General features: G+C 34.7%; 1 protein-coding gene across 16 annotated transcripts in view; it reads right to left on the reverse strand.

Annotated features, from left to right (window-relative positions):
- The window catches only part of CLOCK (clock circadian regulator), a 64,221-nt gene that overhangs the window by 25,016 nt on the left and 24,197 nt on the right, over positions 1-15,008 (reverse strand). For all 16 annotated transcript variants that reach the window (XM_021530448.4, XM_085577884.1, XM_085577876.1 and 13 more), the window contains 6 exons: positions 10,946-11,057; positions 8,594-8,684; positions 6,822-6,881; positions 6,258-6,406; positions 2,077-2,168; positions 657-746 (listed from right to left, as the gene is read on the reverse strand). In XM_021530448.4, the coding sequence (XP_021386123.1) occupies positions 657-746; positions 2,077-2,168; positions 6,258-6,406; positions 6,822-6,881; positions 8,594-8,613 (411 nt within the window). In that variant the 5' untranslated portion in view covers positions 8,614-8,684; positions 10,946-11,057. The remainder of the gene's footprint in view (positions 1-656; positions 747-2,076; positions 2,169-6,257; positions 6,407-6,821; positions 6,882-8,593; positions 8,685-10,945; positions 11,058-15,008) is intronic.

Genomic DNA, 15,008 nt, shown 5'->3' on the forward strand with positions numbered 1-15,008 from the left:
TACTACAGCAAGACAACTTGCCTTTAAAGAGAATGGGTCCTTCTCTTCTAGAAAAGCACTCAATTTAACTCATCAATTGCTTACGCTAATGAATTTGCCTCACTTCAGAATAACACTATTCAAAGGTAACGTTAACAACTAGAATGTTGCACCTACCAGTGAGCTATGTCACCCAGATTAAAGATAAGTGTATATGATAAACCCAAAAGTATATACTGAACTTAAAAAGCAGAACCAGCAGCAATGTATTTATCAGTGTGCTTTGCTAAGAAAGAAGTAAAAAAAGCAGTTAAAAAAAAAATCGATTATTTAAATCTTTTGTCATAATCTTCTGACTCATGTAGAAGCTGTGTTCTCCCAAGGGTCTCTCTCCTGAAATCAACTGTGTTACTTCAGTTACACTGAAACTGATGCTAGGCACTTCATAATCCTTTCTAATAAAGTGCTGACTGCATTCGGCATTTCCAAAGGAAATGTTTAATATAGAAGACAGACCAGGAGGAAGCAGTTATGCTGAAGAAAAAACAGAAACATTAAAACAAAGCATACATCTGTTCTACAATGCCAATAAGGTCAACAATTAATTAGTACTTATATCAGAACACCAATCAACCACAGACAAACTGATATGTTACTGAAAGCAATTTATTACTTACTGGCAAATGTTCAAGTAAGGGAGTTATACTTTCAGACACATATATTATATTTCCATCTGTCATAATTGCTAAAAAAAAACCATCAAGAGCCTGAAATTAAACATAATGGGCAGTTAAATAAAAAAGAAACCGCATACCAAAAATTTTAAGCCATATACAATACAGAAAATAATACAGACCAATTTTACTTTAGTTTATTACAGAAATGGCAATGTCTTTCCCTACTAAAAATCCTTAATCTTATTTTTACACTAAAAGCATTACCATTTCCATACTGTTCTGTTGTTAAATAATCTGTGGTTTCAGAAGCAAGTACATATATAGACAGCCACTGTTTTCCCCAACTCCCACTCTGCCTGCCTGTTATTTTTAATTCCATCATCATTTCAGACATCAGAAAGCTCATAAAAATGAGCTAGAAACAAAAGCAAAAATATGTGGGAAAACCATGATAAGAACAACTAAAATAGTCAGCAAAACCAATGAATTTTAGTATTTCAAAAATCTCAGTATTCCCAATCTCAAAGAAAGAAGCTTGTAGTGAGATTTTATTGAGACTTGAAACATGTGAGATACCATTCTGGCTGCCTTATCTTCTACAGAACTCAAATTTCTTTCCTCTGAATACAACACAACGTTTCAGTTGAAAACTACCAACAAAAACATGACAGAATGGTATTTTGAAACAGGAAATTTTAAAGCTCTTAGAAAAAAACCTCTCTTATCAGAGGATTTTTTTTTTTAATTTTTTTTTCAATACCAAAACCCAGAACGTTTTTTGTATCTGTGCATCAAAGCAAAGTTTTAACTATGGAATGAAAATTAAGTGTTTGTTAATTTGTAGTATTTTTCATTTAACTATTATTATTAAAAATTGTTTCACTAACAAGACAAAATTGACTTATGATCATTTATAATGAAAAAATAGCTTATACTTAAAGCTTCTTTCTGTAGTTTTGCAACTATTCATGTAATCTTCAGCAAAGTAATGCTCTCACACCAGTTTGGGAAAGTATGGCAAGTAAAGAAATCAAACACTTATTGCTCACAAATTACATGGATATGTTATATCTTTTTAGTAATTAGGATTTTAACTTATGTATATCAATTCTCTCTCTAGTACCTTCCTTATGTTGATAATTTAAAATATCCACTAGGACAGTAAACACATTCATCTACAGACCTGCTCTGTTACTATGTTTATTTAACTGAAAATGTAGTTCAGAGTAAATTTGCTCTTCTGAAAAAAAATTCTGAAACTCTGACTAGATAGGAATTTTGATGGTTTATCTTCATGAAAACATACAGTTACAACCCAAATATGAGAATAAAAAGGTATGTCATCAAACTGAAAAATTTCTTAATGGAATTACTCCTAGTGAGGAATTATTCTACTCACAGAAAAACAGAAATAATATACCTCTAACATTAACTGTGTGAACTCTTCATTACTAAGGAATGTCGGTTTCCAGTCCTGTCGAATTTCACTGGCATCTGATTGTGCAGTAATTTCTACAATCAAACACATACCCAGTATAAGGATTAATACTTCCAAAAGCCATTTTTTTCTCAAACTACATATACACAGTTAAGAAACAGCAGAAAGTTCTGCAGCCTCCTCTGTTGTTTATTCATTACATACAGATATTGCTCCCTAAAACGAAAATAAATGTCTTCTCCCATGGCATTATTAAATTTATTTTCTCTTTCCTTCAACCAGTTTGTGCTACAGTCTTGCCAGGCTCCAAGTAATACTGAAGTAATGGACTTTGATAATGAAAAAATATACTACTTTTTCCTCTGAGATTATAATCAAATGTTATATTAAGAGTGTTGTTTACAAAGGTTTAGAAAGCCAAAATTCCTGATCTGTTTATGTAATTTAAATGGCTAATGCTCAAGTATCTTAGCAAATCCTTGTCATTCTAGCCCTTGCACAAAAATTGTCATTGTCTTTTCTCTACTTCCTGCTCTTTTCTGGTTACACTTTAAAAAGAGTAGTTTTTCAAAGATTGTTAAGTGCTTATTACAGACTCTACTCTAGAATTCCTGCCTGTTACAAACATACAGATAAATTTGGACATAGATGAATCGTAAGCAGAGATTCCTGAAGGAGTTGAGAAGTACGTAGATTAACTTCCATATACAGGTGAGAGAATCAACAGCTGCTAAGCATAGCCTGACCCTGGGTTCTGAAAGTGATGCCTCCTTATCAACTGATAACTGAAACAACAAAAAGCAAGACCTCACAGCACTACAGTTTTGATGAATAACAAGAACATCACAGAAGTGCTGGACAAGTAATGAAGTATTTAGACAAATCAAAAGAACCAAACCAATTCTTTAAGTTTTTTTATTTTTAAAAGACAAATCTGTACAAAGATCATAAGCTAGAGTTTTAGTTCAGATGGTTTAAAGAGCCAGAAAACCTGGAATTGAGTTAAAATATGCAAAGGGCTGGAGCAGTTTGTAATTTTGTTTACCACACTGAAGGGGGAAAACGTTACAAAAGAGCTTTAGACTTAACTAAAAGAACAGCAAACAACAGCAACGTCATGCAAGAAACTGGCAAAAGTGGAAAGCTGCAAGAAGAGGTGAAAAAAACAACAAATAAGACTTTCCAATTATCAGAGCTCACAAAACATGTAAATTAATCAGGCACTTCCAATCTGTTTTGAAATGCAGTATTTACTAAAGCAGAAAGAGTGGGCTGCAGGATAAAGAAAACCTAAGTATAACCTCAAATGTAGCTTTCCAGTCAGCACAAAGATACTGAACACTGAAGGGCAAGTCAAAGCACACAGAAATGAAAAGCTCTGCCACCAAAGTGGAGGCAGAATTCCAGGAACTTAGTGCATTCATTCCTCAGAACACAGATAATCTTCACTTTAAACTGGAAAAGTCTGATTCATTGGCTCATTCTGGCCCTTATAACCATCCTACTTCAGAATTAAAAAGACTGTCTTTTGCACTAGAATGGATTTATGCTAAATAAAAGCTGAAGTTCATGCCTTTAAGAAACCATTCTGAAACACCAGAAGTATAGGTGCTGTTTTACATTTTCCATCAGTAGGGCAAGTATGATACAGGCAAACAGAGCCAAAGCAATAGAAAGAACCTGTTTCACTTAGTACCTTCAGAGAAATGCCTAGAAATTCAGAAGGTTGCACTCACAGAAAAATGACAGTAAGGTTACATTCCTGAGCTAGATAACAGAAAGAGCATAACCAAACTTGCACATTAAACTTCAGTCTTCAAGGTCTGTATCTGAAGTAACTCTACACCAGCACTGAGAATTCTCAAAAGAAACTACTAGCCAAGCCAAGATCAGTACCATTTCTCTGTGGGTTGTAGGAGTATCAGTCTACTACCTGCAATTATCCTACCAGCAGCTAAATTCCTCAGTATTTAATAATTTTAAAATAATTTATTGTTTCCAAATTCAAAGAAAGATGACAGGCAGTATCAGTCAAAGAGAAGTTCCCAGTGATACAATTTTAGTGCGTTTACCCTCCTGTATTTTTCCAGTGAGAAACAGAATCCACACTGGCCAACAACCAATTCAGATAGTACCTGGCTTGGATAATGTGGAGATAGTCCAGAAAGAAACAGAAGCAATGCAGTTAAATCCTGGTGACTGAACACAGTAGGATTTCAACCAAATAGCAGTTACTTAGTTCTGAACAATCCATTTATTGGTAGGTCATTTAGATTTATTGTAATATATCCAAGCACTTCAGAAGATAAAATAGTCTTCTGAACTTTGCCAACATTTTGTCCAAAAACATTTTAATGTAAAACACTGCACAGCAATGCTAGTAAGGACTGGCAGCTAGAGCTTTAGGGAACTTAATATGATATGTGCAATCACACAGAGATGCATTCTGTCACACCAAGTGAAGGACAGAAGTGCCATGCCTTAAAAGGCAACCATCTCCAGAGCTGCTTGTGCCCCTTTATTAAAAAATCAAATCTCAGACAGCACTTTAAAGAAAAAAATAATATGGTGCTGCTGGCTGGCTGACACACATTTGTTCAGCATTCTATGTTTTGTTTCAGGAATCACCAAGATAAAATAATTTTGAAACTGAACCGATTTTCACAAAGGCCTTAGAACCTAAAGAACTGAATTGTACAGAAGAGGGGCCTTCATACTGCTTCTCTTTTTGTTATGAGACACATGTATCTCAGAAAATCTAAACAGAATAATCAATATTTAAATAGAAGGAAAAGCCCCAAACCTATGAATTCTCATATGAATTATACCCCCCTCCTTTTTCATTTCAGTTATGTTTACAATTTAAATAGCAATATTCAATACACATTTGGTGTTAATGGTAACATAACACTAATGGAAGAGACGTGCTAGGGCATGAAAAAACATTTTTCATACCTTAAATTGATTGACACACATACTGTTGATAATTTCACAACTATTCATTCACTTAATAGTTTCATTTATTTTATAACCTTATAGTTACTTCTTTTGATCCTACTGGTTTCTAGTTAGTATGTATTCCAAAAAATTACCCAAGGAAATTATTTCATTAGCAAGAGAGTCCATTTTCTTCAGCTTTCATCTTATTTTTGGCAGTGTGAACCACAAGGTGCCATATTAAGAACAAGTGTAGGAGCAGGAACAGGGTTTTTTTTATATATATATATATAATATCTAACAGCCATAAAAAAGCATACACTTGGTGAAAGAATTTTTTCATGACAGCAATAACAACCTATAACAAACTTCAGTACAGCGTATCTGGGTACATCCCACTATCAGCTGATGCAAACAGCCAGAGGAACAAAGCATAGCAAGGATGTTCAAGGATATTGATCATTTTGACATTTCACATGACCTTTGAAGAACAACATATGCACGCACAAATACACTCAGTGGCTTATCCATCCATGTGTACATTTTAAAAGTTTAGCTAAAAGTATTTATAGATTTTCCTGTCATTTTTTCCCAGCTAAAAAGGAAAAAAAATGCCAAAATGCCCATATTCCTGGTCTCTATGCCCTTGTATTTCACTTTTTCTTGTCAAGCAACCAACCCAGAAACACTGCTGGAAACCACAATGCCCTATTGCCTTATCACCTTTGTTTAAGCAGCCAGTTGTGTAGGCATTTGACATGACAAGGAGAACTAACTTCTCTTGGACTAGCTTTTCAGTGATTTATCTTGCTTCATGTAGAACCCAGAGAGACTAATCAACTATTCAATACAGGCTTATCTAAATAACCAAATAAGTATTTCCAGCAAGTATTCTCACTGAAATTAATCAGCAGTTTTCCTATGAAGCAACTTGCACCAACATCTGTCCAGAACAAAAAACTTTGAGGTTATTTCAAAAACAAATCTTCTCTTTGTGAAACAGATTTGACAACTCCGGGACAGAACAAATAGAACTGGCTTTTATTATTAGCAGAAATACAGGTATACTCCTGCAACTTAGATGATCTTTAAAATATCCTTCTCCAGAAGCACTTCACATCTTTTTGACAAATTCCTTAAAGAAGCTGCAAATCTGTAAATATTTTATGTAATAATTGAGTATTACTTAGAAAAATTAAGAATTTATAAATAACATCTGTTGTTACCTTTGTGCTTCCGTAAAAAGTCAATGCTCTTCTGCAGCACAGTGGATTTATCCATCTTCCGAGCATTACCTGGAAGCATGGAACCCAACTCTTTGATAAGTACATTAAACTGATCTCGACGTTTCTTTTCGGACTTGTTTCTAGACACCCTGAAAAGCAAATTAGAAAATGTTTGATAAAAGCTATGAGACTTTCTTATAAGCTGCATACTACTGCCAAGTTCCTGAAGCAAACAGCTCCTTAAGAATTTCTGCTGTGATAACTGTCACAAAAACACCTACTCTCTATCTCAGACAGTATTTTTGAAGAATGGCTTCCTCCTCAAGGAACAGTGCAGCAAAGCCTTTGGAATAAAGTCCTTTTACAAAAACCCTTTTTAAAACACAGGTAACTGAACCACAATTATAAATATACAATATATCTGAAAAACCGCAGTAGAAGAAATGCTGTTGAGTAACACATTTATTTGTAAGAGTAACCTTTTTATTGTTTAGAAATCACAGTAATAAGTTAAAGTGTACAAGTATAGGACATTTCTTAGCTTCAAGCAACTTTGAAATTTACCTTTTTGCTTTATCTTTGTCATCTTCTTCCACCAGCCCATCAAAAATGCTTCCGTCATTTCTGAAAGAAACAAAAAGAAATAAATGTTGGAGTGGAAATTCCTCTCCTTTGAAGTCCAATCACAAAGAAGGAGGAAGGGGAAAGATCTGACTGTTCACCATCATCATCTCCATTACACCAAGAAAGCAACTGTTTTACTGTGATGTCTCACAAGGACTATCATCAGTAACCTGAAGCTAAGTCTTCTATGTTCTGCTTGCACTTTACTGAAGAAAAAATAAACTTCTGTTTCTGACACAACTCAAAGGATTCTTGGACTGTTTCTCAAAACTTACAGCCCTATACAATCACTTAATTGAACAATGCTTAAATTTGGTTTTCTGTCTTCTTGGATTACTTGCATTACCTTACCCTTTTGAAAACATGGGAGAGGACAAATGGAATTTATTTTTACTTACTGGCAATTTCTATTCCAGTTACTGAAAATGTATTTTTCTTAAATTCTGAAATACTATTAGTGGGCAAGAGCTAAGGAATATGCTATACTTCATCCACATATGTAATTTTATAAATACATAATTACTTCAATGTTATACAGCAATTATTTATATTTGCTTCCTCAATAAGTATCACATCATTTTCTTAGCTTGACAACTGTCCATCTACTGCTAAAGAGGTGTTAAAAATACCAAAATAAGAATGTGTTTCCCTTTGAAGATGCCTCAGTATCCTTCATACAATTCCTTTGTTTCACTTCCTTTGTGTTGAAAGTCAAGTCAAAACTGTTTTTCTGTTTTCCAAAACTGCTGTATAATGGACTTTGACATATTATTTCTCTAACTTCTCCCTGCTTTCAGCCTATTTAGTGCTGTCCATACTGACCTCTGTGTGTCTATCCTGGAATTTCTTATCCTCATATTTACTTCCTTTAAGCCAAGTAATCTTTCTAAAATGCTTACCTCACCTCTCTTGATTTATCAACCAATTGTACTGTATAGACAATTGTACTGTACATTATGATAACTAGTGATGTTATGAAGTTAGTATTTTGTATGCTACTACATTAACATCAAGCTTTTAGAAGCAATTCATATATTTAAAAGGCTGAAGTTTCAGTGAGATGCCACACAATTTCACTAGAAGTATTGACAAGTTAGACAAGCATGTAAATTTTACCTTCTGCTTTTATTCTTTTTTTAAATTGTGTTTAACTTGACATAAATTAGATACAAGTTTAATTTCCTGAAGTCTCAAAAATGGTAATATACCATTACCATGGTAATATACCACAGGATATTAAGTACAGATGTTCACCTAAGCTGCTAAGAGAGCGCAACTCATAGAATCAAGAAGAAAACATACCTCAGCTATTACTTTTCCCTTGAAATAGGTTAACAGGTCACTTTACTATCTACACTAACACTAATCATTTAAATGCATTGGCTTTTCTTAATCAAAAACTGAAGTACTCAAAAAATTAAAAGTTCAAGTAAACCTTCAAAATCAGCTCAACTTGCACAGATGTTGTTCCATGGCTGAAAACAACTAATGCATTTTAAGATTAACCTCAAGCAATTAAAATCACTATTTCCATTGACTACAAAATGACACATCTAATAACTACCAAATTAACTTTGTCAAAAATAACCAAAACCTCACTCTTTAATTTTTGTGTAAGGTAACATCTAAATATATTAACAGTACAAAAAATACTATTAAAGAAAGAACTGAACAGTAATTCTCCCAAAATTCTCCCTTATCTGTTAACATACCTGTCTGCAATGGAGCTCATTTTATGGGTGCTTATGGTAAAAAACTTAACATATCACACTTTAGTCTTGTGGTAGACATTTGTACGCCTGCCTGTAAGAGAAGAAAAAATATCAAAATGTGACTGAGGGAAAAAAATGAGTTCTTTGTTAGAGCATACTGACATTTTCATTTGCTCCTAATCCTCCCTCTCTTCCAACCTTCTGCTCTGCCCTCCTACCTTCTCTAAAGCAGTCTCCATTTCCAGCATAACCTGGCCCTTAACATCTCATTTTACATGACAGAGTTCAAGAGAACATTATCAAAGGCTACAGTAAATAAGTCTGTACTAAATCAGTACAAACCTTTTTATGACTCTGAATTCAATACAGCTCTTAATTTTAATTTTAACTTTTTCCTAAAGAACCCTCATAAGTTTGAAGGCTGAACAGATGTTAAATACACTTAGCAGTACATTCTATTTAGAAACAGTGCAAACAGAAAGCTTTACAACTTGGGCTATATGATAGATTATAGCACAACTATAATCTATTCTTACTGTACTTTTTCTTGAGCACATTTTTATCACAGACATGTGAAAAGATAACAAGAAGATACCAATCAGAATATGATCTCTGTACTGTGAGAAATTTAATCTGATCGTTTCTTAAAGCAGTCACTCATGACAGGAAGTTTTTGGTTTTCCAGATGAGCATTTGACTTTGAGTTAAGAATGTGAATGAAATATTAATAGTGAGAGAAGGAATATAACACAGGTTATGAAAAGGCTAAATTCAAACATAAAACAATAGAATTAAACCTGTTTCTTTCATATGAAAAGTCAGTTTTCAGAAGCTGGTCAAATGGACCAGCAAGATTGTAACAGTGGCAGTGATTAGGGAACAACTGCATGCAGGAAGTTTTACATGAACTGAACTTGCCAACCTTCTGGAATTTTTAGTAGGCTACAAACTTAATACTAAAAAGGCTATTTATTTCAAAGAAGATGATATTAGTCCATTTAGTGACTCAATATTTTCTGAAAAAGATTTATTTGTTTCTGAGAGTATTAAAATCAGTGGAACTTGCAGTGTCAATACCACAAGAAATACAGCAGCAAATGCCTGATGAGGGAACTCAGGAAGAATGCTTGTGATTCAACTAAACTATCTCTGCATCTACAACAGCCACATACTGTGTGTGTTTATTTCACAAGAATAGCATTTTCACCACAAAGTTTCATAACTTGAGTGCAGCAGGAAAGTAAATGGGAGAGCTGTGCTGCAGCAGAATCTCTTTCAAGGCACATGACAAGGTGTTTCTGCCCAAATGCCCAACTTCTTCAATTAGCATAGAACACCTTTGCCTTGCCTTCACCCTCCAAAATCTAGTGCTATGAAGACATATGGGCAGTAAACCACTTCTTCCCTCAAGTTCTTCAAAATAACAACTGCATTGGCCATACTGACAAGTTAAATTCCTCAAATTAGTTGGCCAAATAACAGAGTTGAGCCATTTGAAAACCAGCCATAAATGGCACAAGAAAAATAAATTATGAGGAAGTAATCTGTTTGAATTTTTGTCAAAACTGTGCAGCAAGAGATAGATTGCTCAGCAGTAAAAGCTGACTATCATAACTGGCACAGAACTAAGTTTGCAATCAAGACAAAAGCTATAAACTTGTTTTCATTTAACTTACATGGTAAGCAGTAATATAGCTATCCACTAATTACACTTGTGTTAATTTTTATACAAAAATGGTATCTAAAATTATAGGCATCGGGAGCACTATCAAATTGTGTAAGACAAATCATACACTTTCCCTAATCTGCAAAAGAAAAGCACTTGTACAGCTAAATACAAAAAACTTTTACTTGTGACATAACTGACATACTCATTATGCAGAAACAGAATTTAAAAGTCAGTATTTTTCACTTTAACAGAACACTCAATTCCCAGAATTCAACAAAATCATTCATTACAATATATAAATCCTATGTTAGAACAGGCAACCTAGACCTGGTATCCAAGACAAATAGTTTAAAGTACTGAAAAGTACAGGAAATGTACCTGTAATACACTGGTTTCTCATCTTTCAAGGTCTGAACCTTCTGTCTTTGCATCCAAATTTGCAAGACACTGAACACTCTCAGTGCTTATACATGCCAAGGATAAGACTGCAGAGATAATGCCACCAAAACCAGTCAAGTTGAAAATAAACACTAGGTAAATAAAGGACTATGTCTACTTTCTAAGATCCAAATTCAGTCATGTTCTGGAGAGCAAAATACACTACTTAACACTGCTACTCAGCCTGTCAGTGCTGATAACTGAATGCCATGGGAATCTTACCAATTATAAGAACACAGTTTTACCTTTTACGCTTTGGGACTTGTTGAAGTATGAGGTTTAGGGACAAAACCTGGTTCTTGTGAAGAACAATGTGGAGTTAAGAGGTATCCTCTTCCGCAGAAAATAAATTCCGAACTGTCAAAAAATAACAATGGAGAGCTTTAAAATCCATGAGTTTAAAAATTATCTACTTCTTCATTTTTTAATAAAGATAAGAATTTGTTTTAATGAGAGTAATTTCTAAATACAGTATTATCCTTATCAAAAATAGCTCAAGTATTTTACTATCTGAATTGACACTGCTTAAAAGTTCTTGATAAGCGGATATTCTGACACAGTTTTACCTTGGCTTTAAGATATCATTTTTGGCCTATCTTTAGCCTTGATGTCCTTTTCACTTTGGTATCACCAAGTGAAAACACCATTTCAATTTGGTATCATTCCTATCATCTACATCTTCATATCCACTTATTACATTCAAAGTGTATTTATACCCCATTGTTTAAATATCTTTTCACTGAAGTTCTTATTAAGGTCTCTTCTGGCTCTGCTACATCTTCTGCTCTCCAAATCTCCAAAATTGTTATTCTCAGGACTCCAGCATGTGCAGAATGCTGCTGCTGTTGACAACTAGCAAAGTTGCCCAGTTGCCCATTGCTTCTCCCTCAAACACAGCCATTAACTCTCCGTTTCAAAACCTACTTCAAAATCAATTCCCAGAATGTATCACAAACTTGCTTCACAACTGCACTTCTAAACAAGAACTCAGCACCGACATAAGTGATTGCCTACTTTCAGTCTCTTTATACCATTACTTTTCATTTACAGTTACTTCCCTTGAACCATGCCGCTTTCCACATTTTCAAGCTACATGAAATCAGGCTTTTTCCCTCATCCCTGTTTCTATCTGCCTTGCTTACTGTTCTTAAAATAAAACAAATTCACCATAATACGTACTTCTTTCAGTTCTGAAAAATGTTATTTTAAAGTATATTTGAAGTCTAAAAAGGAAGATGGAATCTACAAACTAAGGTTTTGCTACTTGCAAATTCATTGACGACATTTATGGAAAACACCAGAATTACCACTTATTTGATTTGAAAAGTTAGAGTGCCTTCTGCACCTAAAAGAGGTTCTCAAGTGGTTAAAATACAGATGCAAACATTAACATAGAAAGTTAAAGCATAGCAGAACAATCTGCCAACAGGAGAAAAACAATTATAGTGTGATTCAATGAAGCCACTCGTTCCTGTCTGGCCAAATAACCTGCTGGCCCATTGACCTAGTTTTTTAGGTGTTTACAGCCTCCTCTCCTATTCTGTTTTATTCTATTTGACAAGTGCAAACATTAATAGTGACAAAGAGTCCCATGGAAGTTTGTAACATGAAACCAGTGTTTTTAAGCTGCTTGGAGTGGAACAACTCTGCCAGCTCTCACCCTAACAGAGTTCTGTTAATGATGAAAATTTTAGACATCTTCTAATGATGAAGATTTTAGACCTCCTCTCTGCAGTATTTAGAGGTGCATTTCTTTTAAATCACGATTACACGCTTAAGATAAACATCACAGGTCTTAATCACAGAACCATCTTTTCTAATATCAAAAAAGGGAACTCCGACACATATTTCAAAAAGGGATTTTAAGAAGAGTAGGAGAGGGATATGCGTATATCATAAAAGAACACAAGCAAGCTTAAGTCAGACTAAAAGAGAAGCAAAACACAGTGGAAAAGCTTTTGTTGCCAAAACCACACAGATCTCTAACTCAGTAGAAATGGCATGCATGTGAAAGCCAGCAGAAAGGTTAAAACGCCTACATGCCAGCACTGGCAGCCACAAGTGTTCAAAGGTCATCATTCTGTCTCCACAACTCATTATTTTTTTTTTTTTTAAGAATAAATCATAGTGTCTGTTGCTTGACACTGCATTTTGAACACATTCAGGCATGTTTCCCAGCTTTTCTGTAACCAAGGTGGCTAGAAACTTAGTATCTTAAAGGAAGCTGAGGTCCTCAACCAAAAATCTTAGCTGCTGCCATGGATGTGCAAAATTGCTCAATCTGTAGAAAAATTACAAAAACAAGCAATTCTGCAAGTTCTGCACTATGCTGACATCACTCATGGAATAAGTTATTGGGTCCCAAGTCATTGTTTGGCCAAATAAAAAAGGTTCTGAATAAGTTACAGTGTAAAAAGTCGTATTACAACCTAAGGTAATAAAGTTCACACCATCTGATAAAAAATTCAATTTTTTAGACTGAAATAATTTCAGTACCTTCAGTCCAATTTTATTATCAATATTGGAATGCACATCGGTAATATTAAATATTGGAAACAAATTCAAAGATTGAACAAATTATGAAATTACAGTACAGTCTTGATAATGACAGATGTTCTGTCAGGACTGGACTGAAAAATGAGTGGGACAATGGTGCATGCATTGCCCATATAGAGCCAGTAACTGAAATCCCTATGTCTCCAGGACTTCACTGTAATGGTAACACTGACAAATATTTTTGAGGAGGAGTTAAGTATTGCCCTTATACTGTAAAAAATATTTTTATATGAAAGCCTTTATTTATGTAAAATTTATGTCATAGCATACAAGTAATACTTATATGATTTTGCAGAATACCACCCTGAGAAATAATGTGAGGTGGCTTGTATTATTAAAACAAATGATTTCACACAAAGATTATCATAGGAAGAACATATGAAGTGATACGGTTTTCCAAAACTACAGTTTCTTCAAACAGAAACTGATTAATTTCTTTAATACAACCTGATTTCTGTGCTATAATCCAATTTTGCCAGGGGAGCAAACTAGTTATTAAAATCATTGAGGATTAGCTGTAGAGAAGATCTTGTTTAAAGAATCAAAGCCACAGCACCCAGTGCTCTGCAGAGCTCTTAACACTAATCACCCATCAGGGTAAGAAAGACCAAGAGCAGAAACATCACACTGAGCAAACAGCTGAGCAGAACCTGACTCCCAATGTAAGCACAGCATCAGAAGCCCAGTTCATTATAGAGATTCTGAAGATAATTACAAACCTTCCTGATACTCCTTTCAATGAGCTTTGATCATTTGGATAATGAATTTCTAGGGTTTTACTCTACTAGGACATTATACCATAATTAGGGCAAACAGAGATCCAGCCATTATCTCCTGCCCAGAATAGCACATCACTATCACTCATATTTTCCATTTTGCTTTTTGCTTCACTGCATTACCTCCAGCCCAGATATTTTTTTCTTTATCTTTCTCTTTTTTGGAGGTGGGGTAGAGGGGAGTCTAAAAATCTCTTGCTCTACAAAACACTATGGTTTAGTTTCTCTGCAGAAACCATAGTGTTTTGTAGAGCAAGAGATTTTTAGACAGGTAAACCATAAGCACTTGCTCTCTAATCACATATCGTCCGGTCTAATAGAATGAGCAAGCAGGTTCCAAGTCAGTTGATCCTTTGCTTGCAATGGTATATACACCAGCAGAAAGCAAATTAGGGTAATGACTGATTAATCTTTTCTTGCTAATCAAAGGCTGTCTGTGAAAATACTATCTTTTTGAAACTGACATGTCTCCTTTTTTACCTCAAAAAGAACGGGCAATTGGAAAAAAAATCAAAATATGGGCCTAAAAGGAACTTCAAGGAACTCTCATCAAACTTTGCAGCTGAACAGGTTATTCCAGCAGCTGGGAATAGTCACATACTCCAAGCTTTCCTCTATCACACCAACAAACTAGTTTTTGGTCCGTGCTTGCACAAAAGAGATGACACATCCTAGAAATGTCACTTTCTGAGATAAAACATGCTATAGCAGCAGGTGTTCATCTTCCAGTACTTCAGAGGACAAACAATGAGAGGGCTGCTTCTAGCATGAATGGATCCCAGATGGCTTTTAATAGGAAAATTTGTGAGTGGCCATGAGTAGTCTGCTGTGGATAAGCAGCTTCCTTAGGTCCATCACCTTTTCAAGGAGTACTCAAGGATATAGAGTGGAGAAAGTGCAGTAGAACAGAAGACTGGTGGTGTGGGTTGCCATTACTTGAATGGCAGTCTCATATCTGCTATACCTGAATGGCAGT

The sequence above is a fragment of the Lonchura striata genome, chromosome 4 (assembly GCF_050655825.1).
Source record: "Lonchura striata isolate lonStrDom1 chromosome 4, ASM5065582v1, whole genome shotgun sequence".
NCBI classification, from domain to species: Eukaryota; Metazoa; Chordata; class Aves; order Passeriformes; family Estrildidae; genus Lonchura; species Lonchura striata.